The 27,002-nt window shown below is 39.2% G+C and overlaps 1 protein-coding gene across 1 annotated transcript in view; it reads left to right on the top strand.

Moving 5' to 3' along the window:
- LOC127635438 (zinc finger SWIM domain-containing protein 6-like) overlaps positions 1-27,002 on the top strand; it is an 85,532-nt gene that overhangs the window by 44,414 nt on the left and 14,116 nt on the right. Inside the window, 8 exon segments of the mRNA XM_052115489.1 lie at positions 184-540; positions 6,069-6,217; positions 7,460-7,610; positions 19,972-20,151; positions 21,024-21,200; positions 22,022-22,168; positions 24,044-24,193; positions 25,930-26,196. Of these exon segments, the coding sequence (XP_051971449.1) occupies positions 184-540; positions 6,069-6,217; positions 7,460-7,610; positions 19,972-20,151; positions 21,024-21,200; positions 22,022-22,168; positions 24,044-24,193; positions 25,930-26,196 (1,578 nt within the window).

The following is a 27,002-nucleotide window of genomic DNA, read 5'->3' as shown; positions in this document are numbered from 1 at the left end:
GAATATGAAACCTTCTATAAATGAAGTGAATAGGAGATTTGGAGTCTGTACTTTGAGTGGTCCGGGCTGAATTAATTGCAGAATTTTAGAACTTCGGGTTAGTGATATTAGAACAAACTTGTGCATCAAAGAATATCAAATATTGCAAGAATTATAACAACTCTTTCTTTCTCTCTCTTTTAGGTTTTCATCTCAGTGGCACAGTAACAGAACCCGCCACGCCATCAGAACCCGAGATGGTGTGCAGCGTAGCCATTAGCTTCGACCGCTGCAAGATTACGTCTGTAACATGTGGCTGCGGAAACAAGGACATTTTTTACTGCGCCCATGTGGTGGCGCTTTCCCTGTACCGCGTACGGCGGCCAGAGCAGGTCAAACTTCACCTCCCCATCTCAGAGACTCTATTCCAGATGAACAGGGACCAGCTACAGAAGTTTGTGCAGTATCTCATTACCGTCCACCACACGGAGGTTCTGCCCACGGCCCAGAAACTGGCAGATGAGATCCTCTCGCAGAACTCTGAGATTAACCAAGTGCATGGTGAGCTTTGGCTGCTTGAAGCGAAACCCTCAGTATCAAGCTGCATTACTCCTTGACATTCCTGTCTAACAAAGAAACTTGAATTTGGCCTAGTTTAGACCGCTACCAATTTTTGGAGGGTTTAAACACAGAAATGTGAAGCTTATCATTTTATAAAAGCACTTGCATTAATTCGTCTGTAAAAGCTTGTGTATTATTTGAGCTGTAAAGTTGTTTAAATCGTCATTTTAGGGATTTAGGGGTTGTTGACATTACATCGTCATGGTAACGAAGTTGTAAAATTGGTGTAATTATACAGAAAAGGTTAGTAAGTGATTTTATCACACTAAAATCATGTTTACACTCATATCCTTTCTGTCTTGTGGCTGAACTTTTGAAACAGTATTTTAACATATATGCATTGTTATTGTGGCAGACGAGTAAAGCATTGATGAGACAAAAAGTGGCTTTAGAAGGCAGTATATTGTTTATTTCCATATTACTAAACAAAAGCCTATCATTGGCCTACAGTTCATAGCAAATTTATTTTGTAATTGAATTTGTCAATCTGTCCAGCTCGTCTAAGGAGGACTCATCAATGTACATATGCATCAGATAGATGCTTTTGGGGAGTCTCACTTTGGTCGCATTGCATCATGAAGATGGCTTTTTAGGTTGCTGTGTCAGGTTAAACGTAGTTTGAATTGTGCTGTGATTGAACGCAGGAACGCTTGCTCAACTTGTGCTGTCTCTGGTGTCAAGCAAGCGTGAGTGTGGTTTGTTGTCTGTACAGCTGCAAATTATCTATTCAGCTTGTGTTTTGCTTACTGCCCCCTGCTGAAAACCGGTGGTACTTCAAGCTTGAATTGTTCCGATGATAGAAATATTCCATATTACGAGTTAGAGTGCGTGCGTGCGTGCGTGCATGCGTGTTGAATTAACGCATTACATTGGCAGCCAATTTCCACTCTGACTCTTGAAATTCAGATACTTTTAAAAGTGTCTCTATTTTGATATGTCCGCATCTTTGCATATGAATTGTCAAACATCACTTACTTAGACTTTGTGGCCTTGCTTTTCAGGTCTAATATAGCGAACATGGATTGTTGTGTGTGTGGTTGTGACATTGCAATTTTCAAGAGATCTGAATGACCATTTTTGCATATTGATTTTTGATTATTCTAAACTTGTGAACTCAGAATGCGCATGCATCAGGAATGTTTTGCACTCATTAGTGGGTTCAAAGTGTATCAACACTCACAGTTGAGCTGTTGCTGTCACCAAGAATTGCTAGAAGATATAATCGCTGCTATATAACAAGAGACAAAGGTTGAAACCACAACTGTGTGTGTGTGTGCATGTGTGTGTGTGTGTGTGTGTAGTGAGGAGGTCTGCATTTGTATTACTCAAGTTTGAAGGAATATAAAGACATTTTATGGGTCTAAACTACGGAACAGAAATAGTCCAGTGAGTCCTAGCATGCATGAGCCAAAAGCCTGTGTATTGGGGTTTTTCCACTGCATGGTACACCTAGACTCTGCTCGTTTTTGGGGGTTTTCCACTGTGGATAGTACCTGCTACTTTTTTGTACCACCTCGGTCGAGGTTCCAAGCGAGCCGAGCCAATACTAAATGTGAAATGTCAAAATCCTGCAGATCACTGATTGGTCAGGGAGAATCGTCACTAACTGTGTCACTGGATTTTTGACACGCGACATCAACCCGCTAGTTTTAAAGTTAGCAACAGCGATAGCGGTATAATTTGTTCACGCGACTTTCGAATTGTAAAAAGAAATGACTGTGCAAAACCACGGCGTGGTCAATAAACGTGGTGCAGGCGTTCCACTCGTTAGCGACGAACGAAACGAAAAACTCTCTCAGGAAGTGTCTCAGCTTTTGGCCGCACTATGTAAAGAAAAGTAAATATGTTTTTAAAGTGACTACAGAACCATCAAGGAAAAGTGGAAGTGGTTTGACCAAATGGATGCTATCAAGACCGGCGAGCAATTGGAGGGAGAGTGCCCTGGACTGCGTTGATCCAAGATGGAGGATGGTACATTTTGTTACTTTAACTCTATATACTGCTTGAAAACTTCACTTTATTTAGTTGACCAGCTACTGGAAAGCTTCTGAAACAACCAGGCCAATTTAACTGCTACACTTGTGTAAAATCACCATGCAACAACTGCTTTATGCAGCACAATGAGCTAGTAGCTAACAGCTAGCGGTCGTGATTATTGTTTGTGTCGTGTTTAAGATGATGTCACGGCAGTAGAGGCGGCTCAACTATGACAATCATCCTATAATCCTATCCACGTTGAGGCGGCACTAAACTGCAGTGGCAATGCAAGCTCAGAAAAGTAAAGCGAGTCGCATTGAGGCGAGTCGAACTGTAACGTGCAGTGGAAAATTGCCATAATCCTGCACTGTAAATGTGGAGTATACTTTGCAAGGCTGCGCATACTATAGTATGCATACGCTAAGCTTTCATGTCAAAACCGAAGTATATTTTGGGCTTAAAGGTATAGTTCACCCAAAAAATTTAAATTCTCTCATTATTTACTCACCCTCTTTATATCCCAGGTGTGTATGGCTTACTTTCTTCACCAGAACACATTTAAAAGCAATAAAATGCAAGCGAATGGAGATTTTCGTTTTTGAATCTCCAAAAATCAGCATAAACGTCATCCATACAACATCAGCTGTTAATATGCGTGTCTTCTGAAGTGATACGATCACTTCTGGTGTGCAAAAATATCAATATTTAAGAACTTTTTAACTAGAATCCAAGGCTTATGGTAAGCTTCACGAGAGGGTGGAGATCACGCGGTCTCTCGTGTGATGCATTCGCGTTGCCATGATACGGACGTAATCATCCAGGATGAGCACGCAAACGCCACATTATGAGTAAAGAAATGGATACAAATACAGAAATACCAGAAAGTCATACACACCTGGGATATCATGAGGGTGAGTAAATGATGAGATTTTTAATTTTGGGTGAACTGTTCCTTTAAGTGTCAATAAATGGTCTGGGTGTACTGGCTAGAGAGCTTCTTAAAATCCTGTTTTCCATGATTTCCATGATAGCACCCCTTTAAAAATTAGTTTGGCTCACCGCTATTGTCACATGCACATTTCTATCATTTTTGCACAATTTCTAAGCTTTGCCGTTTCTCAGAGCTGTTACTGTTATCAGATATTCTGGTCCCACGCCTGATGACATAAATCTATAGAAAAAAGACACTTCTTTTTGCATTTCATTGAAAGGCACAATGGGCATATTATATTTCTCTTTTGTCGGGAAGGGGAAATCTAAAGCGGATGTACCAGTTGGGGGGGGGGGGGCATCAGCAAACAGCACATTTTGGAATGGGGAAACAGGAAGTTCTTTCATCAGTCTGGGCCTGTGTGAGGTCACGCCTAGAATGCAGGAAGCTGGTTTGATGTGGCGTCTAATAAATCTTTACTATAGACCCTCAGCATGGTCGACAGTGTTTAAATCATCAGCCGTTGTTTGGGCTTCGGGGTTTCCTTGGTACACTGCGCATGTGCGAAGCAATTGAAACCAGCCCTTGTCTGAAACGCCAACATGCTGTCTGTCTGCTTTAAATTAGGTGACCGTATTGATTTCAGTGGGGGTGATATATGGCATCGCGATAATATTTATTTAGACTACGATGATAAACTTTTGACATGTTTACTCGAAATGGATAGACCTAACAGCCTATTACAAAGCAGAAATAAACGGACAACAGCCAGTCAGAACGCAGATTTTGGCTTGTGCGTCTAAGTACACGCCCATTTGCTAGCGGAGCACTGTTTGAGCTACCGGCAGTGAAGAAAGTGAATTTAAAGAAAAAATGAGTGGAAACGACGAACACGAAAGCGACGGTGAAAGTGAACTCGAACTATCTTCCAAAGCTGAGGAAATTGTTGACAAAAAAAGGTAACAAGACGTCAATTATATGGAAGTGGTTTGGATATCTGAAAAGCGACGACGCGCAAATAAAGACGGTCTGCAAAATATGTCGTCGGTCGGTGATAACCAAGACGGGAAACACAACAAACCTTTTCGGTCACCTGAAAAGGTACCATCCCAGCGACCACACCGAGAGTATGAAAATGCGGGCCCATGTTAATGTTACTCCGTCCACAAGTTTTGGCCAACATGCTAACGTTAGTGGTTCTTCTGTTGTTAGCAGCGCAAGCGGGGCTGTACCTAAACAACAATCAATCGTGTCGTCTTTTGCGACCATATGAAAAACGATCAAAAAGGAGCAAGGATATAACTGGTTTACAATGTTTACATTTTGCACTTTTTACTCAGATTTGTACCTCTAAAACATTTGAGATATTTAAAACCAGTACACAATTAATATTTTATTTATCTGACAGTTAAGTACTTAAATCTGCCAGTGACTTTGTGGTTCACTTGTTTACATTTGTTGTCTTGGTTGTACCTCTACAAACAGTTTGAAATGTTTGCTGCCCTGCCAAAGAAATTTGATGTGATAGTACTGTAGTCACAGCTTTTAGTTTGATATTTTATAATCAGTTACAAGGCAAGCTAACTTGCATTGTTTTGTCAAGGCAGATAAAGCATGTTTGCTAAAAGTAAAATGTTAACATTTAGATTTAAAGTTTATCAATATTCTTTTATAACAAAATATATTCTCAACCAATCCATGTTTGCACAGTTAAATGTTTGCATTGTTATTTATTTATGTTAATAAACTATATAGTTCAACCTGTAATTGAACCTTCTGGTTTCTTCAGACATCATTATCAGTATACTTTTCAAACGGGCAGCATTATTAAATTATATACATCGTAACAAATATCGATATCGTTCAATATGGAAAAAAATATCGTGAGAATATATTTTGCCATATCGCCCAGCCCTAACCCCTCATATCATGTGGCTTGTTGTGAAAAGGCCATTACATTTCTAAGTAGTCAAGTCATTTTTATTTGTATAGCCCTTTTCACAACACGCATTGTTTCAAAGCAGCTTAACAGAATATCATGCATTAACGGAAAATGAAACCGTAATATCTATAAACTCTTAGTCATCATTGTGTAGTTTGATTACATATGATTATGAATTGTTTATAACCCCAGTGAGCAAGCCGAGGGCGACTGTGGCAAGGAACACAAAACTCAGATATTGGTTAATGGAGAAAAATAACTTTGGTAGAAACCAGACTCACTGTTCCCCTGTGGCTGACAGCATGAATATAATGCCAAGTAATCTGCTGGCTGACAATAAAACAGACAAAAAACATCCTGTAGATGTGCAAGGACCCAAGCCAAATCAAGAGACCAGAATATTAAAAAGATGTCGGATGGGTTTTTGAGTTGGACCAGTAAGCAACCAACCACCCAGAATTCCCACTCAGAATTGCATGTGCATGCACCATTTAAGACTTTCTTGAGAAAATGCTAACATTTACTTTTTTAAACTATTGTTTCATGAAGATGATTTTCATGGAAGGCTACATCATATGGAGAGCTGATGGATTTTTTTTGTGTGTGTTTTTGAAATAGGTGCCCCGGACCCCACAGCAGGGGCCAGTGTGGACGATGAGAACTGCTGGCATTTGGATGAGGAACAGGTCCAGGAACAGGTCAAACTTTTCCTGTCTCAGGGGGGCTACCACGGCTCGGGCAAACAGCTCAATCTCCTGTTCTCAAAGGTGGGTTGGTGCAACCAACTTCCATATGACGACTCCCTATATATGATTATCCCTTTCCCCTCCATCTCTTTAATCATTTGCAAGCCATGGAGTAAACTTTTCACTTGAAGTTTAGCATTTAATCACTGAAACATGAGCAGAGCAACTTTGTGTAAGTCCATAATTCTATTGTATCAAAAGCGAACGCAATTTGCGTACGGATTTTACATACAAGATTTGGTTCTGCATGTGGTTTATGATTGTAGCCCACAAGGAATATTTCCAGCTTAATCGACAGCATTTGTGGCATAATGTTAAAACCCATACAGAATTTCGAAAACATGTGTGTTATTGTTGTTTTTGAGGCACACTACTAAATTACGAAGATTACAGGTATTACATCATCATGGTAACGGAGTTGTTAAATTGGGTTTTACTTTACACAGAAAAGGTTAGTAGGTGTTTTTATCATGCTAAAATTATGTTAGCATGCATATTGTTTACATCTTGTGACTTAAGCTTTTGAAACCGCGAGGGGCAAATTCACGAAAAGTTGAAATTGCACTGCATGTATTTAAATGAAGTCATTGTCATTCCATGCAAACACGCCTCCGTTCTATGTAAATTAGGCTCATTGTAGATTGCGCTTCATTAACAAAAATTGTCTGACACAATTTAGATTGAAAGTAAAATTAATTTTGTTTAAGAGATGCACGCAACGTGCGTTCAGCAGCAATTTTGTGGGTGCATTTGCGCTGTTGCCTAATCTGCATAATTTCATTAGTGAATCTGGTACTAAACCCATGTGCAAAAAAACGGTGCTTATACTGGCCGCAATCCATTCTTAGTGAATCTGCCCTTGAACATTTTAACAATTAAAGATTGCTCTATCCACCTCCATTGTAACTGCCTCACTATTACCTTGCCTCTTTCTTTTTTTTTTTATAAATAAAAAAAAAAGTAGGAACATGTCAAAATTATTTTTTTTGTGGTAATCAACATAATGCCACAAATGCTGTCGATTGAGCTTAACTTGTAATGAACCCGGCATATTCCTTAAAAGATGATTAATTTCATAGTGACTTAATGACTAATGTTTTCTATATAGATGATGTTTCTTTAGAATTTCCCATATCATGTTTGTTTGTTTTTTTTTGTCGTCTTTAAAAACACAGTACTGTGCGATATGGGAAAAAGTCACAGCCAATCAGAATACGTGATGTTTAATTAATCCTTGTGTGTGTGATTGTGTGTGTTTGGCAGGTACGGGAGATGCTGAAGATGCGTGACTCTAACGGTGCTCGCATGTTAACGCTGATAACAGAGCAGTTCATGGCTGACCCGCGGCTGGCGCTGTGGCGGCAACAGGGAACCACCATGACGGACAAATACCGCCAGCTATGGGATGAGTTAGGTAAGCCAAGTCAGGCTCAAGTACAACAAGACAAATTTGTTTGATTTATGTTTATAACTTGACATGCTTAAAAATGCAACTCTAATCATGCAAGATGCTCAAATTCAATGAACGTTTCCGTTAGCACGCATTACAACTTTGGAGGTATGCTTGGGGTCATTGTCCATTTGGAAGACTCATTTGCGACTAAGTTTAAACTTCCTGGCTGATGTCATCAGCCTTGCTTCAATATATCCACATACATTTTCTTCCTCATTATGCCATCAATTTTGTGAAGTGCACCAGTCCCTCCGGCAGCAAAGCACCCCAACAACATAATGCTGCCAGCCCCATGCTTCACGGTTGGGATGGCGTTCTCCGGCTTGTAAGCCTCACCCTTTTTCTTCCAAACATAATGATGGTCATTATGGCCAAACAGTTCAGTTTTTATTTCATCAGACCAGAGGAAATTTCTCCAAAAAGTAAGATCTTTGTCCCCATGTGCACTTGCAAATTGTAGTCTGGCTTTTGTGTGGCGGTTTTGGAGCAGTGGCTTCTTCTTTATGTCAATATAGGACTCGTTTCACTGTGGATATAGATGCTTGTCTACCTGTTTCCTCTAGCATCTTCACAAGGTCCTTTTGCTATTGTTCTAGGATTGATTTGCACTTTTCTCACCAAACTACATGAATCTCTAGGAGACAGAATGTGTCCGCTTCCTGTGCGGTATGATGGCTACATGGTCCCATCATTTATACTTGTGTACTATTGTTTGTACAGATGAATGTGGTACCTTCAGGCATTTGGAAGTTGCTCCCAAGGATGAATCAGACTTGAGGATGTCCATGATTTTTCTTCTGAGGTCTTGGCTGATTTCTTTTGATTTCTCATGATGTCAAGCAAATGGTACACAGGTATACCTCCAATGGACTGCAATTAACCAGTTAGCATCTGATAGGCTAATTGGCTAAAAAAGGCTTGACATAATTTTCTGGAGTTTTAGTTAACTTGGTGTAGGTAAACTTAAGACCCACTGGAATTGTGATATAGTCAATTAAAAGTGAAACCACAATTGTTGGAAAAATTACTCGTGTTATGCACAAAGTAGATGTCCTAAACAACCTGCCAAATCTATAGTTTGCTAATATGTGGAGTGGTTAATTTTTTTTTTTAATGATGTCAACCTAAGTTTATGTAAACTTCTGACTTCAACTGTATCTGTAATGGATTTTCTAGCATTTAAGAGTGATTAAGCCAATATTCACTAATTCATAAAATGGTATCTCAGTGTGAAAACTTTGCTGGGCTGTTGTTTGGTGGCAATCAGGCATAGTCTGTGCTGTGCTCTGTTTAAAAAAAAATGATTCTTCCTGCGTCTCTGAGGACGGCTATTTAGAGGATGCTGCTATTGCCAGATTGCATATTCGTAGCTTTTGCTCTTGATCAATATGGCATATTCTTTTCCCACTTAAAACCCTCCTGGGTGTTCTGTCTAAAATATAGTGTGGTAAGCACACAAGCAACTGTAGCACTCGAAACCAGCGGCGCACTCCAGCTGCTTCCGAAGTGCTCATGGAGCCTCTATTGCGTCAGTTACTGTAACTGGATCAAAACACACAAGAGCCAAACGGCAAATGTTGTTTTACTGCAATTCAATCTATCTAGCATAGTATATGTGAAAAATATAATCTTCCCCCCTCCCTCGTTCCATCGCAATCTCCCACTATCAGCAATATTGCAATGAAAGTGGCGAAATTTGGAAGGACGTGTAATCATTTTAATTGTGACTGGATGGCCACATCACACAAGTCTGCCAATTCTCAAATCCTGTGATGTTTCATCAATTTTGCCTTGGCACTGAGCGACAGTGGGCACAATTGCAGGAGTCCAAGTCCCAGGATGCCAGGCACTAAATCAGAGAGGGAGATAGCACTAGACCGATGGACCTTCATTGCCTTGAAGCCACTTTGTCAGAATTAGTTGCAGAACATAATCGATATATGTGAACACAAATGCTTCTAGCTACATCAGCTTGATTTCATGCGTCTAAGTGTTCCGAAATGTTTCGAAGCAATTAATTATGCAACTTAAGTGTGCTTAAAGTTAAGTTTTCTTAACATTGCCACAAGGGGTGCAATAGCGTTGAAGGAATATTCAGAGTTCAGTACAAGTTAAGCTCAGTAGACAGCATTTGTGGCATAATGTTGATTGCCAAAAAAATGCATTTTGATCCGTCCTCCCTTTTTCTTCAAAGAAATCTGATACAGTGAGGTGCCTACAATGGAAGTGAATGGGGACCAATCCAAACAACGTAACCGTAAACCTTGGAATTCTGATAATTTAGTAGTCAGCCATAAAAACGTCGATTTAAACAACTTTACATATCACATAATACAAGTTTTAAAAGAAGAATTAAAGGAATAGTTCACCCAAAAATGACAACTATCTCATCTGTTACTCACCTTCATGATATCCCAGGTGTCTGAGTTTTCTTCAGCACAACACATTTGAAGTAAACAGAAAAATATCTCAGCTCAGTAGGTCCTTAAAATGAAAGTGGATGGTGATCAGACTTTTGAAGCTCCAAAAATCACAGACAGTCAGCAAAAAACGTCATCCATATGACGTTATATTGAATGTCTTCTAAAAGGGCATGATCGATTTTGGTGCAAAAAAGATTAAAGTACTTTTTAACTATAAATCATTCAAATGTCTAATCCACATCCACTTGCATTTTAAGGACCTACTGAGCTCATATTTTCTTCAAATGTGTTGCGCTGAAGAAAGGAAGTCATATACACCTGGTATCATGAAGCTGAGTAAATTATGGGAGAAATTTTCATTTTTGAAACGCTTTAAATTAAAAATGTGTAATATTAACATCAAGCGTTTAAAATGGGTACTGCAGTCCATATTCAAAATATTGGGGAGAGTTGTCGCCCCCCTCCTCCCCAGACTCTAAGCTCACACGGGTTGCCAGATTGAGGACATGCAACAGGAACAAACAAACTGATAACAGCAATCGATGAGCCTTACACTGTAAGTTGATCAGCTAATGTATACGTTTGCAATGTTTTTATAAACCAGCTCATGTGGATTTTTTTTATAACTCTTGTCAATGTTAGTTAGATGTATTGCTGGCTTCCATGGCTGCAATGCACTGTATTTGCCCGCTAACTTGTTTCAAATATGGCAACCCAGGGTGTTGAAATACTATTGGGAAATGGGTAGTGAGCGGGCCAAAACACAAACAGAAGTTCCGACCTGGAACGGCATTTCAAAGTAGAATATACTGGCTGTAGCATTGTTTTCGGAGAAGCCAGTATTTTATGTTTCCTAAATTTCTGATAACATATTGTGATAAATGTATGCTTTTGTACAGTAAATATATTACATATTGCACCTTAATGTAAGCGTTTGTATTCAATTATAAGCTTGACATTTCTGCCTTTTTTAAACCTTCAAAAATTGGCCCTGTTCACTTCCATTGTAAGTACCTCACTGTAACCTTGATTTTTTTAAGCTTACCTTGCTTTGAACCCGAAATATTCATTTTAAAGGGGTAGATCATGTCTTTTACAATTGGTTTGCTCTTTCTGGTCCACTACTGTCATGGCATTGCAACAATTTGCTGCTGTTAACTATTGACAACTTTATGACTAGATAGCTGAATAATAACATCCGGTTTAATGACATACACATCTGAAGGTAACTCCATCACCTTCTTGAGTACTAAAGTTTGTTATCATTACTATAACACAAGAATGCACCATTAAATTGATCAAGAATGGCATGCATACTGTGTTTGGAAAAGGCCAAGAGGCATCAGTGTATTACTCCCTGCTAATTCAGAGTCTGTGGGACGGAGCTTCAACTTCGCTCATGAGATTATGGGGAGTAAAACATCATAAAACATCAAGTCTACATCTAGAGCGCAAGGGTGCGCCTTATGCAATTTAAGGTTTTACATAGATTCTATTGGACCCCCTCTAGATTGTACAGGCTGGGTCTTAAAGACACACCCACCTGCTGGTGATGCCAATCAGAAGATGGGGACACAACCTATTTTGCCCCACTTTCTGTATTTTAGGTGCTGGGGCAGTCATTGATGTAGGGGAGATGAGTGCATGAAGAATTGGGTCCTGGCCGGTGTTATGATAGGGAGACCGGTCATCCTTAGAGAATGGAAGTCGGCTGGAGCGCCCTCATTTCGGGAGTGGTATGCAGAGATGGGCAGGGTAGCGACATTTGAAGATTTGTCACATAGAAGGCTAGGCAACATGGATCTATTAAATAAGAAATGGGGCTGCTAGTTAGCCTTTTTAGAAGGCTTTCGGGGAGGGACAGTGGAAAGAGACGTGTTGTTTTAAATGAGTGTGTTATAGCCTTTTTGTTTTTGAACATATACTTTTTATGCTTATATATAAATGTTTGTAAATTTATATAATGTGATTTCGGGGGGGGAAGGGTTGTACATTTATATAATGTGATTTCCAGATATTTTATGTTTTTTTCGTCAAGCATTCGTGTCTTCGTACTTGCGTAGAGTGTGTCTGGCCTTACATGTTTTGATCCCTCCATGCGGTCTGGTAAAGCGACGTTTGAAATTCTTACAAGCTGGATTTTTTGAGGGCTGTTGCTATTGTGTTCGAGATGACTGTGCGACTACAAGGAATTTGCAGGGCTGAACAGATTAGTGGACATTTGTGTGCAGTGAGGCCTGCTGCATTTTTGTTTGATGGAGAAGGAAAGACTGCAGGAAGGGGAAGAGAGGGGCCCTCTGTGTCACAAAAGGGATGTAGGCTGTTTAAGTAGGCGATGGCCCCTGGATGGGGGCGTGCAATCATCCTGAGTCTAACTCAGAATCTACCCTTGCAATGTTGCATCCCTCACCTGAAGTTACTGAGCCTGAAGCAAGAATTGCCATGACCTTGGCATTGGTAACGCAATGCTCTGCCATTTGAACTACAGGAACATAAACTTATCCAGACATATCTATATCAACTTGGAGATGTCTCTTGATGGTCTGCTCCTAAACTCCAGTAATGGCTGCCATTTTGAGTGCTCATACGTCCCGAAGATCTCGCTGAGGGGTTCATTAAAAAGAGTAGCGAGACAGAGTTTGGGGGGGGCACATCTCTCTCCCTTTCTCTCAGATGAATCATTATGCCTGTCAGGCTCTTTAAGACCCGCCATAATTGGAGAGCCCTTCGTTCTGAAGGCTACCCCCTCCTCTTCCTCCGACAGGCGCAATAATACGAAGACCGTTTCATTAAATCCCGGACACTTAATCTGACACCGGCGGTCAGGTAGGTGCTGAGGAGTGGAGGAGTTGCCTGCCAGCGAGTGAGAGCGAGAGATTACTGCCCAGATTTATACGCCCGCCCCTCCCAGCATCCTCCATGCCATCGCTCCTTCATTCGTCTTTTACTCCCTCCACTGCGTGTGGGTCGCTTTTGTTGCAGGAACAAAGGCTTGCTTGTATAAGGCAGGGTACGACAGCTGTTTGAATTAGTTTGCTTTGATTTTCATTAATAATAGACCAATATGTCATCCAAACCAAATAATCTGCAGATGTTTTGTCATTTCGAGATATCAGCATTGGGATAAACGTCAAAGTCAGCTCAAATCTAACTTGTGAATCGATAATGCACATTTTCTTACATTTAAAAAAAAATTAATTTATAGATAATATACATTTAAATTTTAGCATCTTTGTGTAAGTTGCATTTGCTATTGTCAAAGAACATGACTCCGCAACCATTTCACTGTCGACATATTTCCAAGTGAATAAGTGTTCATTTAAATTAAGCAATTTTGTGTGCATTTCATTTGCCAAACATATCAACATAAACATTTTTGCGACCCATTTTACTTCTGTGATTGGAATATTTCTCAGTAAATGTTGTTAATTTCAGCAGTTTGTTTGTAGAGTTTTTTTTTTGCTCTTAATAAAGTTAACATTAAATAGCCAAACAATGTGATTTCCAGGAAGCAAATATAATAATGTATGGCCTCTGTGGACCATATATTTAGGAAAATATATATTTGTTAGGGATGTCCCGATACTGCGCTCATGTACTGTATGTACTCGTGCTCGTAAAAATGCTTTGATACCAGAAATCATACCATCTGATGTACAAATGTCATTGCACATATCTTCAGCCCACATTAAAATCACGTTTTGTCGTCGTGTGATTGGAAAGGCCAAAGTCTGCGATTTTAATGAGGTAAATATATAGTTTGCATATGCTGCACTCTTCTAAGTGAATGTGTGAAGCTGTCTGCTCGTACACAAATCAAAGATATCTACATGGAAAACACCATCATGACCATTGCATGCTCTGTTTGAAGCAGATGACCATGAGCAGAGCGCTAATTCACTTTGTAGTGTGCAGCACATACGGACTACATATTTATTTAATTAAATAGCAGTCTTTTGCAGTTTAATAATCACACTGGCCCTGCAATCCATACGGGATAAATAAGTCTCTGAAGGGCACTCCGGGGGGATAACAATCATGAAAGTCGTACTTTTAGATCACGTCAAACAGAATTTACAGAGTCCTGAATAAACTTTTTATTTTTTGAGTCTCAAATCTTTTAGCCCTCCATAGCTTTCACAGTGGATGGTAAAGTCTTCCAAATGGGATTGGGCATAGGGAGGATCACTTATGAATGGAACGCACCCAGAGTCATGTAAGCGACCCGCTTTTCCGGCGGTGAGAAGCTGCCATTAAAAACGCACAGAAACAAAAAGGCCTCACTCCAAATTAAAAGCTTCCACAAAAATGAAAGCTCCGTTTAAACTGAAAAGTGCAACAGAAATATAGCACTACTCTTTTGTGATGTAATTTTCTCTGTAATACTACTACTAATAATATTTTAATAAATTATAACTGTATTATATTTAAGTAATATCTCATAGCAGTGATGCTCTGTTGTGCAGCACTTTATTTGCCTAAAAATAACACTAATGATGTATTTTGGATTGTGCTGTAATAATAATAATAATAATAATGTGATCAATTATCACACATTATACATACATTTTTGCATATACATGGTGAAATTATTTATTTTTCACATATCCCAGCTAAGCTGGGGTCAGAGTGCAGGGTCAGCCATGATACGGCATGCCTGGAGCAGATAGGTTCAAGGGCCTTGCTCAAGGGCCCAACAGTGGTGTCTTGGTGGTGATGGGGCTTGAACCCCTGACCTTCTGATCAGTAACCCTGAGCCTTAATCGCTGAGCCACCACTGCCACTTAATTTCATAAAAATATTGCAAAATTACTATTTTGATTCTAAATTTGAAATAAACTGTTGAATTTGGAATTCAGGAATATGGAATTCATCGATTTCAGAAAAATGGTATTGTATCGGAAAGTACCATAAAGGAAGTGTCCGTACTAATTTTTCAAAAAACTTTATTCTGGACATCGCTAATTGTTGTCTTTCCATTTGGTGCCGCTGACGGCACAGAAATTACACCTTCACCTTTTATAAGCAGATGGGATGTACACAAAATTGTTACATTAGACAGACACAATATTTACTAAAATTAAGAAAATGAAAAAGGTAGTGTCCTTTTTTACATTGTCAGAGTTGGTTTTGGAACAGTCATATCAGGGAGCTTACCAGCTGGAACTATTATTGGGTTATCCATGTATAATCAACCAAATTTCAGAAACTTCCTGTTAGATTATTTCTCTAATCTATGTAGTTTGTAGTTTTCACCCCCAGCACTCTCCGTTGTCCTCTCACTCAGGAATATGCTTGCAATGATATTTTGTGTAGATCAATATACAGTATACTGAGTAATCCATCATTTTTAGAGGAGATTCAAAACAGAAAGTTGGTAGCGTCATTATATTTACACAGATTTTGATAGGTCTTTTTTCTAAAATCAGTTGACTTTAGCGCACTTTAGCATTATTCATCCAAACCATAGAAAACAAAACCCCTATTTTTGTTACTTCTCCAAAGTTGGAGTGCCAATAACTCAAGAAGTATTTCATAATTTTTTCTGGTACTGGTTCAGAACACACTTTCATGTATCTTTATTTTTAAGGCCCTGTAAGGTTAAATCTGCTCTCAGTGTGACTCCATGTTTAAATGATAAAATCTGACCCAATTTAAATGGTCAAACTAAATGTGGGTCACATGGTTTGAAGCTAGTTTTTCTCATCCAACAAAACAAAGGTCTGCAGTACAAATAATGTTGAAACTGGAAATGTACCTTTTTTATTTTATTCACATAAAAACAAGTGTCAAAATCGAGTGTCCAAAAATACAGTATGCTTATTATGAATAATTGATGCATGTGGCTCTTCAATAAGTGCAATACCAATTTTGGGGGGGGGTTTCAGAAATGTAATATATCAGCCATCGTGCTCTGTAGATATCCGTATCGGCCATTGAAAAACACAGATCGGTCAACCACTAGCATCCATGGAGAGTGCCGTTGTTTATGTGTCTAAGAGAGAGGAATCATGGGATGCTCTCAGCTCAAGACAGGCGTGCTGACAGCATGGGATGAGATTCAGAGTGAAATCTTAAATTAGGCCCTTGAAAGACAGGAGCACAGCGAGCAGGGGAGGGGAGGCAGTCAGTCAGTGTGTGTGCGTGTGTCTGCGGGCGGATGATTGTGTGCATGTGTGGATTAATTTATTCAGCAAAGCCCAATATTGTTTAAATTAATCTGGGCACAGGGGCCCGCAAAGTGAAACTGACTCCTTTTCATCTAGGTTACGTGTGATGGAGAAGGCAGCAAAATTAGGCTATGACTTCTCTCAGATGACATAATTACGCTAGCAAGCGTTAATCCTTTACATTGCCCAAACACAAAGCCGTTGAGGCAGCAAGTCTAAGACAATGGAAAGGTAAATGGCCAGCAGCATCTTGATTAGCATGTAGCGTGTTTGCGTTCTCCACGTCTGTTCCCCTCCCCAACATCACACTTTGCTTATCGTAATCTTGTTGTGATGAACTACAGCTGCCACAACTGCTTTTGCTTTCGCTATGCAGTTTACGAGATATACCAGACCAAACAACTTGAAGATCAGTTATTATTTACTAACACTTGGGCGCTATCCTTTTGATTTGACATATTGGAATGAAAACACCACCATTGAAATGTTTTTATTATGTCTTTCTAGCTGTCGTGTCTATCTGTATCTAGCCAATATTTATGATATTTTTTTTGACTTGTGAAGGTTTGTCGGCTCCCTTCTAGTAATGAGAATTGTAAGGAATTTAACCGTTCCAAATCCAGTTCCACTTAAACGTTAAAAAAATTATAATGAATGGAATCATTGAGGAAGATCCTGCTCCGAATTTTTATCCTTAACTTTGTTAATGTATAGTTGTAAAAAAAAAAAAAAATACAAATAAACTTGTTTGGTCCCGTTTTGTTTAATTGAAAATTTGAGAGGAAAAATTAATTCTTTCCTTTTTGTCCAACTTTGTTATTTGTAAATTATTTTACGTGTCGTCGACAGTTTTTATAGCAAAAGATTGGGACTGATACTGCATATTTTTGTTTCCACATTATAACCGTAAAGTTTCAAATATTTGTTCGTTTTAAAGTTTCTTGTAAGCATAAATTACTAAAATTGTGTTTATCTTTCTGATGTTGCATTTATAACATTATAACAAGGTATTTTAGGTAATGTTAATTTAGAAGTCAGTGCATTGTCCTGTTTAAGTAAAGGTGCGTACACACTGCCAGCGACTCCATCACATTCATTTTCAATGAGAGCACAGCGACTTCCGGCGACACGAGCTGTCGCGACCGTTGGCGACTAGATGTGGGCGTGTCAAGCGACGCGACAAAGTTGAGACAAGTTCAACTTTATTTAAATGAGGAATGACTAATGGAAGCGAAAACCAATAGGAGAGAAGACGGGAGAGCTCACGTGATCCTTCTCTCTCTCTCAGCTCCTGCAGTAACGGAAAGATGGATGAAAGGCTAATTCTTGCTGTTAGAAATTTTCCAGTGCTCTGATATGTCTCTTCCCACGTACAAGGACATTTTTAACAAAAATACTGCATGGAAAGGTGTATCTGAGATCGCGGGGATTTTGTGGACCCAGACAGACCGGCGTTTGCATTTTCGCCGCAGATAAACAGCCGCTATGGCAAACAGCACGCCTTGATTCTCATTCATCTTTGATATAAAGCATTTAAAATGTTTGTTTTTAGTGGCAAGAAAAGAGATTCGCTGTCAACAGCAATGGAATGACATCCGTGAATGTCATTTATAAACGTTACTATGCAACCAGTAGCGACTTCACCGCCAGAATTGTAAACCTAAACCTAAGTCTAAACCTAAAGAATTGTAATATTATTGAATCGCGCCCCAGATATTGTGCGTGACATGCAGGTTTTTTTATTAAAAAAAAGGTATTGTAACGTACTAGTAGGTATTTTTAATGTTAACAGTATTAGTTATTGCATGATTAGGTTTAAGTAAAGCTGCCATAGAAAATGCTAATTTTATTATTGTTTTGAGCTCAAGTTTATCAGGACGCATCGTAATACATAAAGTATACAATCGCAATATTATCGTATTGCCACATCCCCGATGATTCCCACCGCTAGTCCTATATAAATGGTACCTGGCTTGCATGTTCTAGGGTGCGTATTGTCCCGTTTATTCCATGCTCGCACGGCTGATGTCCTTCAACAGCCCAAACAAAGAGCCGATCGTCCTGTCCCCTCCCCCTCTTATCCCATCCTCCCTTGTTCCTCTAGATATCCTCTCTCTCTCCCCCCCACCGTCTCGTTCTCCTTTGTCTTCCCATCTTTTTTTCGCTACTATCTAATTCCTCTCCTGCCATCATGCATTTGTCTCTCTCACTGTCTTCATTTCTTTCCTCATCTCGTTTTGTTTTTCTCCGTCGCCCCTCCTCCATCTCTTTCAGCCGGGTCTTGCAGGTATTCTCGTTGTGTCATTGTGGAGAACTCCAGGAGTGATTAAACCATCATACACAATCCGTATGGCACGGCGCTCGCGTCAGGCTCCATAAATCACCGCCTAATGCAGCCAATGGGATGAATTAGAGGCCAAATGAACCTCATGGGTTGACAATTCTAGCCAGTGAGAATCTGCAATTTACTCCGTGAGGGACGTATATGTATCGATCCAAAGCTCTATATGAGGGCTTTTGTTGGAACTGCTTTGTTTTTTAGGCTTTAATATTGAGGAGAAATACCATTGGCTGCTACTAATATAACTAGCGATACACTCTGCCATTTGTGGCGAATTTAAGATTATTTGAATTGGCCAATAATCGTGCTTTTGGGTATTAACTGATGTGTTTCCTTGTATCAATTATAAAAACTACCGACATTCAATATGTATGAAAAATGTCTCCTTTTTTTAAAATTGAGTAATTATTTTTGATTTTATTAAATATTTAGCAATCATTCCGGGCCAATTTTATAAGAGAAACGCTATTGGCGTCTAATTGATAGACAAATATATTGTCCAGGTTAATTAATCAGCCAATTTTGGCCAATCTGACATTATGGTCATCTGCAGAAAATCGTTTCAGAATGGCTAATTAACAGATGTGGTAAAAATCCAGTCCCATCCCATCAAAAGAATTGCTTTCAGTTTGCCAAGATCCTTGTCAACTTTTATTAGTATGAGCAAAACTATGATACTAATTCCACAAAATTGCAGTCATTAGTGGCTCTGGTTTACTTGATTACCCTCAAATTGAAAGAAGTAGAGAATAAATGACATACGTTAAATTGAACTGGACACTGATTGGACGAGTGCGTCTTAGTTGCATTACTCTTCGAGGTCGTTTGTCTGTATTAAAGGTAACCGGGTTCAGTCAGGCAGTCAGCTGACCTATTTACATGCTTTTTCAGACATGATGAAGCTGCTGTTGAAGGGAGGCGTTTACTGCCCTTTCTGTGTCTTCCTCTTTCATTTATACCTTTTGTTTGCAAGCTTGTTAACCTCTGAGCCCATTTAAAATAGAATTAGCTGGCCCTTCAGATAAATAAGTTTTTCATGTTGCATTGCATCTTTAGAAATGAAAGTATAGTGTTTTTGTTTTTCAGATTGGTTCAAGGTGTGCTTTTAATATTTCATGCAACTGTATGTTGAAGGAATGTAGCCCATACAATTTGTTCTCTATATTCCAAGTCTTCTGAAGGCATATGATAGCATTATGTGATGGAAAGACTGTAATTTAAGTCATTATTCAGGGGAAATCCCCAATTTTTGGCTGAACTATTTATTTTTAATTGCTAGAATCACCTCATTAAGGGCAAAAATATATATAAATTCCTTAGGCATAACTATGGAAATCGAGATTATACCGTTAAAAACCTCCATCTTCTACGCTGTCTCTCTTTCGCAGGTGCCTTGTGGATGTGCATCGTGCTAAACCCCCACTGTAAGCCCGAACAGAAAGCCGCTTGGCTCAGGCAGCTCAAGAAGTGGAACAGTGTGGACGTGTGCCCCTTAGAGGATGGTAACCACGGCAACGAGCTGCCCAATTTAACCAATGCTTTGCCGCAGGGTGCACACGGCAACCAAGGTAAGTGTGTGCAAGGGTGTCAGGGCGAGGGTGGTGGTTGGGGGAAGAAACCGGTCTTTTAATCAAGCGTGCCTCTGTGCACCCCTTTTATTAGGCTTTGTGTGACTAATGGAATGCCCCTAATAACACCGGCTTCTGTCCTTGGTGCGCAAATCATAACTCTGGGTGTAATAAAGCGTTGGGGTGGGGGGAAAATATCTCTATTGAAACTTTTTGATTAGTCAGGTCTTTTGAACTGGGCGAAAATGTCTGGGGAGATTTTATGATATGTTTTGTTGTAAATATTGGGTAATTGCGAAGAAATGGCTTCCATTTATGTTGGTGGGTGCAGATTTTTTGGGATATTGACCTTTTTATATAGATTTGATTTAAAAAGAAATTACAGTATGGTATGAATTTGGGTTAGGCAATATATTGAATATTCATTATAGATTCAATGTTGTGTTGACAATAAAATATTAACAAATATCTTCAATATCACAATTCTTAATGCACTTTTTGTATTTGCCCATTAAGTTTCCAAGAAATCATGCCTGTAACTAGTTTTGTGCCTTTTGTCCGTTTCAGTTAATCTGTTAAATGTTTTACTGCTTTTTGCATTTTAAAGTCGCTTTGGATAAAAACATCTGCTAAAATGAATGTAAATGTATATTGCCCAGCTCCATATGTTAAAGCCACCTTGCAGTAGTCTCGCTGGTATGTGCAACACTACAATGACAGTTCAGCTTGCTGGACTAATCTGCCGATTTATTTCCAAAGGTTTTGCTGCTTTGCCCCAGACTGACAGGCCCCCAGGGGCTTCCCTCTCAGAGCTTGCATTGAGAATGACAGAGCAATTTCCTCATCCCATCCCCATCTCTCCTTATCCTCAGATTTGGGCGCCAGGCCCCACCGGACGGTTTTCACGCGAGCCATCGAGGCGTGCGATCTCCACTGGCAAGACAGCCACTTGCAGCACATAATCAACGACGACCTCTACACCAACTACTGTTACCATGACAACACTGAAAATTCGCTCTTTGACACTCGTGGATGGCCTCTGTGGCACGGTGAGTGCCGTGTTTAATTTAGCTTTTATTTCATTTTCTATTTAACATTTGTCTTCCATTTTGCTTAGTTTTTCAGTGAATTTAGTTTTTTAGTTTTAGTCAAACCAGTGTTATCATTAGCTTTTTTTTTTTTTTTTTTTTATAAATATTTTTTACCTTTTAAGTTTTTTGTTTTGGTGCAAAGCAACATTTTGCAATTTTGGCAGTAAAGGTGGGTTGTATGTGTTAAAAATGAAAAATTTGTGGTCATTTTTATTTTTGTCAGTTTTGGAATTAATTTTAGTGTAGTTTGATTAGAGCTGCATTATATATATGTATTCAATATTTTTCTTTTTGACAATATAAAATGAGCCAATATGAACATTGCAATAATTTTAATCAATGTTTTTATTATTACTATTTTAGTTTCCCAAAGATTGTGCCAGTACACTAGTTTCACCTACTTTCTAAAATGCATTTTTTTGCTTTATTATTTATAGTTGTAGTTTTTTTTATTTTTTTATGTTTATTTTTATTTCAGTTAAAAAAATTAATAATTGTAAAAGTTGTAGTTTAATGTAATAACACTGGTGGCGCATTCAGAAATTAGCTTGACTCGCTTATTTGTGTACCATAGTTGCATAACTACAAAAAAGAGGGCAAGTTTTTTTTTTTTTTTTTTTTATAAATTGATGCTTTGCACAGAATGTTTTACAAAATGAATGCAAATTTGTATGTTTTATCCTGCTAGCTCTACCTAAGCTTGTCCAAATTTTGGTGTGTTGGTGAAGATCGCTAGTGCACTCCTGTGAAGGTTTTTTTTTTTTCGGTTTTCACCACAGAACATGTCCCAACAGCCTGCGCAAGGGTGGATGCACTGAGATCTCATGGTTACCCACGGGAGGCGCTGCGATTGGCCATCGCTATCGTCAACACTCTGCGCAGACAACAGCAGAAACAGCTGGAACTCTTTCGAAACCACAAGAAAGGTGAGCCAAAATTTACATTGCACTCATTGACCGGCTAGTTACAATGTCAAGGTTGTACCAAGGTGAAAAATAATGTTGCATGCAATAATGTTTACACACTAATTTGGTTGCAGTGGCTTTATTGTTGGGCGCTAGTAGGCATTCCTAATGCTAGTTGCTCAAGCATTATTGGTGGGCTAACAAAGTGGCCATAAATTTAGAAAATCAATTCATAAATTAGATGTATTGCTGGTATGATAAGATGAATCGGTTTTCTTGCTGCTAAAAATGTCCATTTATATAGGGGAAATTGTGTGCCTACATAATGCTCCATTATTGCCATTTGCTGTGTGAACACCCCTTTATTCAGGTAATACAAGTCTGAATCCAAAAAGTGGAAAAAAGCCAAAATCCCCCGCAAAAGAATTGGTTAGCTAAAACAAAGATAAAGAATAGTTTGTAACCAATTATCCTTTCAATACTGTGTTCCACTGCCAAGTATATATATTACTCTGTTTAATGGCCAGGTAACAGTTTTATGCCACACAGCTCTTGACTAGAGCTGAATGTCCACTCATGCCCAGCAGGGCTCGGGTCAATTGCATTTAAATGCAAATGACTACTTGTTGTGGTGAAAGTGCCCACGCATATTTCATATTATTCAAATGAGGCGGCTCTATGACCCGGTCCTGGGCTTTATGTAAAGCACCACTGCAGTGATTTCCACAGGACATGGGTGCTAAAGAAAATCAAAGCTCTCTGGTGTCTCCCATTGTTCACTTTACAAAGTCAGACTCCAAGTATGGTTTTGTATTGGTTGGCCTTGTGTTGCAATAATATAGAAGCTCCGTTTGTGAGGAAATATGCCTGAACATACCCCAGCTGGATCTGTTGCTAGAGCTAAGGAGTTGTTTTGGACACAGAAGCTTGGTTCCAAAACATTGCTGCTTCATTTACATTAGCAGCTACCTACTTAGGCAGTATCCTAAACAAAATGGAACATTACAAGTGACTCCATTGATAGCAACTCCAGAGGTCCCTTATGTACACCACACAATTTGTACAGTTTAGCAATGTACAGAGATTAGCATTTGTACATGTTACTAATTTAACAAAGCAAAACTCCTAATAAGCACTCCTAAAATACATAGCTCACTCAAACTTTGGGCCAAATAGTGAATGTTTAATTGAAATGAACTAATTGGATGCTAATAATAAAACTATTGGATGCTAACAGTTGGTCCCACTAGAGTATGAAGTTACCATGTTGCTAAGCTAACAAAAAAAACACAGACAAAAACAAACATATTGGGTGAAAGAGATGCAAATATTCTATACACTGTTTTCAGCACCGACTAAAATTTTGGCTGCCATATTGGATGACAAGTTTCAATGAGCTTATGTAATGCCAGTTTCGATTTTTTTTTTGCCATTCAGAGGTACCTAATTAGGCAGCTTAAATTTCTTGCCTAATGTTTGGAACAGCCTTTGATAATTTTACGAACATATGGTTTCAATGGCAAGTTAAAAATTCTGTGAAAAGGGGCAACTTTGCTTATATAAATTAATGTATTTTATGGGGCAATCTCTATATAAATTAATTAGCTGAGAGATTGATGTGTTAGTAATAACTGATGCATGTGGACTTGTATAATAAAATGTGTATTCATTGAATAAACTTGGGTCCATTTTTTGAGAGCAAATATCTTGGCTAATATTTTACTGTCTTGATTAATAAGGTTAATTGGCCTGCAATTCCCACAGTCTTGAGGGTTATAACAGTCTTTGCTTAGGAAGAGTGCATATAAATCCTAAAAATATTGCTTTGGCAGGCAGCTTACTAGGAGTTGGAACAGCTGTGACTGAAATCAAACCCATGTCTATTTCTTCATCTAGATCTACTTCATAAAGGGGTGACGTCCATCACTAATTTAGAAGGATGGGTGGGCCACCCTCTGGACCCCATTGGAACACTGTTCAGCACTCTAATGGAAACAGGCCGTGGGGATGAAGATGGTTCACAGGCAGGGTTCCTGGACTTCTCAGGTACAAAATGAGATGCTACAGTGCTTTGCTGATTTATGTTATTTACTAGCTGTCAAGTCCTGTTCGCATCTTTAGGCAGGTAATATTAATAACCGTTAATGTAAACATTTATACAGTATTTTTGTGTACTATATTCACCACTTAAAAAGTGGACAAGCAATATGTAAAACTATGTAATTTCTGTGATACTAGCCTCACTGAATGGAATTGCATAAATTGTGGTAAATTAAGGAACAATTTTATGTTGGTGAATTTTTCTCTCTCTTATTGCCAATACCACATCCATTCACAAGCATGTTACATTTTTTAAAGGTTTTATGCACATTTTGGACCACCGTATTAGGAGAGCTTAAACCTCTCTTGAATAACCCTCACGTATGCTGATTAAAGAGATATGGTATATATTAAGAGTCAAAGGGAAAGGCTCTTTTATCACAAGCTAAAAGTCTGAACTTTATTCTTCCCTGCTGCATTTTTAATGCACTTTTAATTTGAATGTTTTTCTGTTCCCATTTCTGATTCATGAGCCTTGATTGGCGAGATGACTGTTTCACAATCAGAGAACACGCTGCTGCAATTATACGTTATTGTTGCTGTTGGGCTCAGACCCGTTCTGATTGGCACTGGAAGGGTGGGCGTGTTCGCCATTTCCAGCATGCCTGCGCAAGATGGAGGCTTGCGAATGGAGAAAAGAGCATAACAAAAAATTATATCATTATTTACTTACCTGAACGTTGTTCCAATCATGTTGGTGAGAGCAGAGAGGCCCGCTTTGTGCTCATTTTTGATTTGGACATTAAATCCTCCTGGATTCATCCACACGGTCCAAAGAGGCATCATTAAAACGTTATTATGCTTCTCATTATTAGCCCCAAATGAGTCACTAAATTATGTCTAACAGAGATCATGGAGCTCTGGATTCACTTTGCTGTTGAAATAATAACGACATGAAGGAGGAGAAACCCAGTACTTTTTTTTATGTTTTTTAACATGTGTCTTTCAATGTTTTAAGGGAGAGGTTTGGTCAAGTCTTTTCATAAAATCCATTTTATGCTTTACATATCTTTAGGCCTTCATGCAAACTACTTTCATGAATACTGAATACTTTCAGCCAATCAAAAGGCTAAATTTGCTGCTGAGACATTGATGACTTATCCAATTAAAGCTTAGATGTGTTGCTGAAGATTCACCAACTTGCAGCCATTTGAAAGACTGTATTTGGTGCCAAGTTGGTGAGGATTGCAACCATCGGAGACACATTGTGTTGTGTTGAGTTGGCAACCATGTTGCTGGAGAGCAGTGAAGGGTGAAGTCCCCTTTAAGACCTCTTTCATAGCTTCATATTACAACCTGGACCTCCTTATACAACAAATAGTAAATCTAAGCTGGTCACCCAAAGTTTCAAACCAGCTCTGGAATATGATCTGTGTACCAGCCCACAACAACGCTGTCTTGCATTGATGCATTTAACAGTTCAGGGTAGAGTATATTACCTCAGTCACTCAGAAGCCTAATTGAGCATGCTTTGCCTTATGCCCTATCAGGCAGGGCTGCTTCATTAGACCAGGCAAAGTTCCTCTCTGGTGCCTCATTATAAGACAAAACCTGTCTAAGAACCAATGCCTGTGAGGAAGGTCTCGCCACAATGATTCAGTTCAAAGGTGTCACACCTCAGTTACTGCACAACGCTGACTGTGGCTCGAGGCCTGACGAGTCTGTTTCTCGCCCTCTTGCAGCCAGCGCATTGAGCTCAAGCAAACACAGCGAGCTGCACTTGTTTCCATCCACGCGACGCTTCCTAGAGGAGGGTGAGTCATACCTGGCGCTGGCGGTGGAAACAGCCCTGATGGGACTGGGTCAGCAGAGAATAATGCCTGACGGACTGTACGCCCAAGAGAAGGTTTGCCGCAACGAGGAACACCTGATCGCCAAGCTGCAGGAAGTGGACCTGGACGATACCCTGGTCAAGATCTTCCGCAAGCAAGCTGTCTTCCTGTTAGAGGGTAAGTCTTTGAACTTTCACAGATTTGGAAGGAACAGGGGTGTTGTGGCTTAGCAGTTTGGTTTCTCATTAACAGAGGCTGAAAAGTGCTATAGCTTGAGGAAGTAGTTTGGGCGTAGTTGATGAATCAGGATTGGGTGCGGTTGATTTTCTGTTGTGTCAGCTAAATGTCTAGCCAAATATCTTTTGTATCTGAAGCACGTACCTAAAAATATGTCTGCGTCCCAATTTACCTATTTGAGCAACACTCTTTTAATTATGTAAAGTACATTCAGAATGTATTCAGACCCCTAAATTGTTTCACATTTTGTCATGCTTTAAAAATAATCACATCAATCTACACTCCTTACCCCATAATGACAAGATTTTTGAAAACTTTGCAAATTTATTAAAAAGAAAAAACTGAAATCACGTTGACATAAGTATTCAGACCCTTTTCTATGACACTTGAAATTTAGCTCTGGTGCATCCCATTTCTCTGGTCTTTTGAGATGTATCTACACTTTGATTGGAGTCCACCTGTGGCAAATTAAATTGATTGGATGTGATTTGGAAAGATACACACCTGTCTATATAAGGTCTCATAGCTGAAAATGCATATCAGAGCAAAACTCCAGCCATGAGGTCAAAGGAACTGTGTGAAAGCTCAGAGACTTGAGTGTGTTGAGGCACAGATATGTGAAAGGCTACAAAAAATTGGCACAGTGGCCTCCATAATTCTTAAAAGGAAGAAGTTTGGAATAACCAGTACACTTGATCGAGCTGGCCGCCCGGACAAACTGAGCAATTGGGGGAGAAGGGCCGTGG

This window comes from Xyrauchen texanus, chromosome 43 (genome assembly GCF_025860055.1).
Source record: "Xyrauchen texanus isolate HMW12.3.18 chromosome 43, RBS_HiC_50CHRs, whole genome shotgun sequence".
In the NCBI taxonomy this organism is placed as follows: Eukaryota; Metazoa; Chordata; class Actinopteri; order Cypriniformes; family Catostomidae; genus Xyrauchen; species Xyrauchen texanus.
This window is presented reverse-complemented; position numbering and strand designations above follow the sequence as displayed.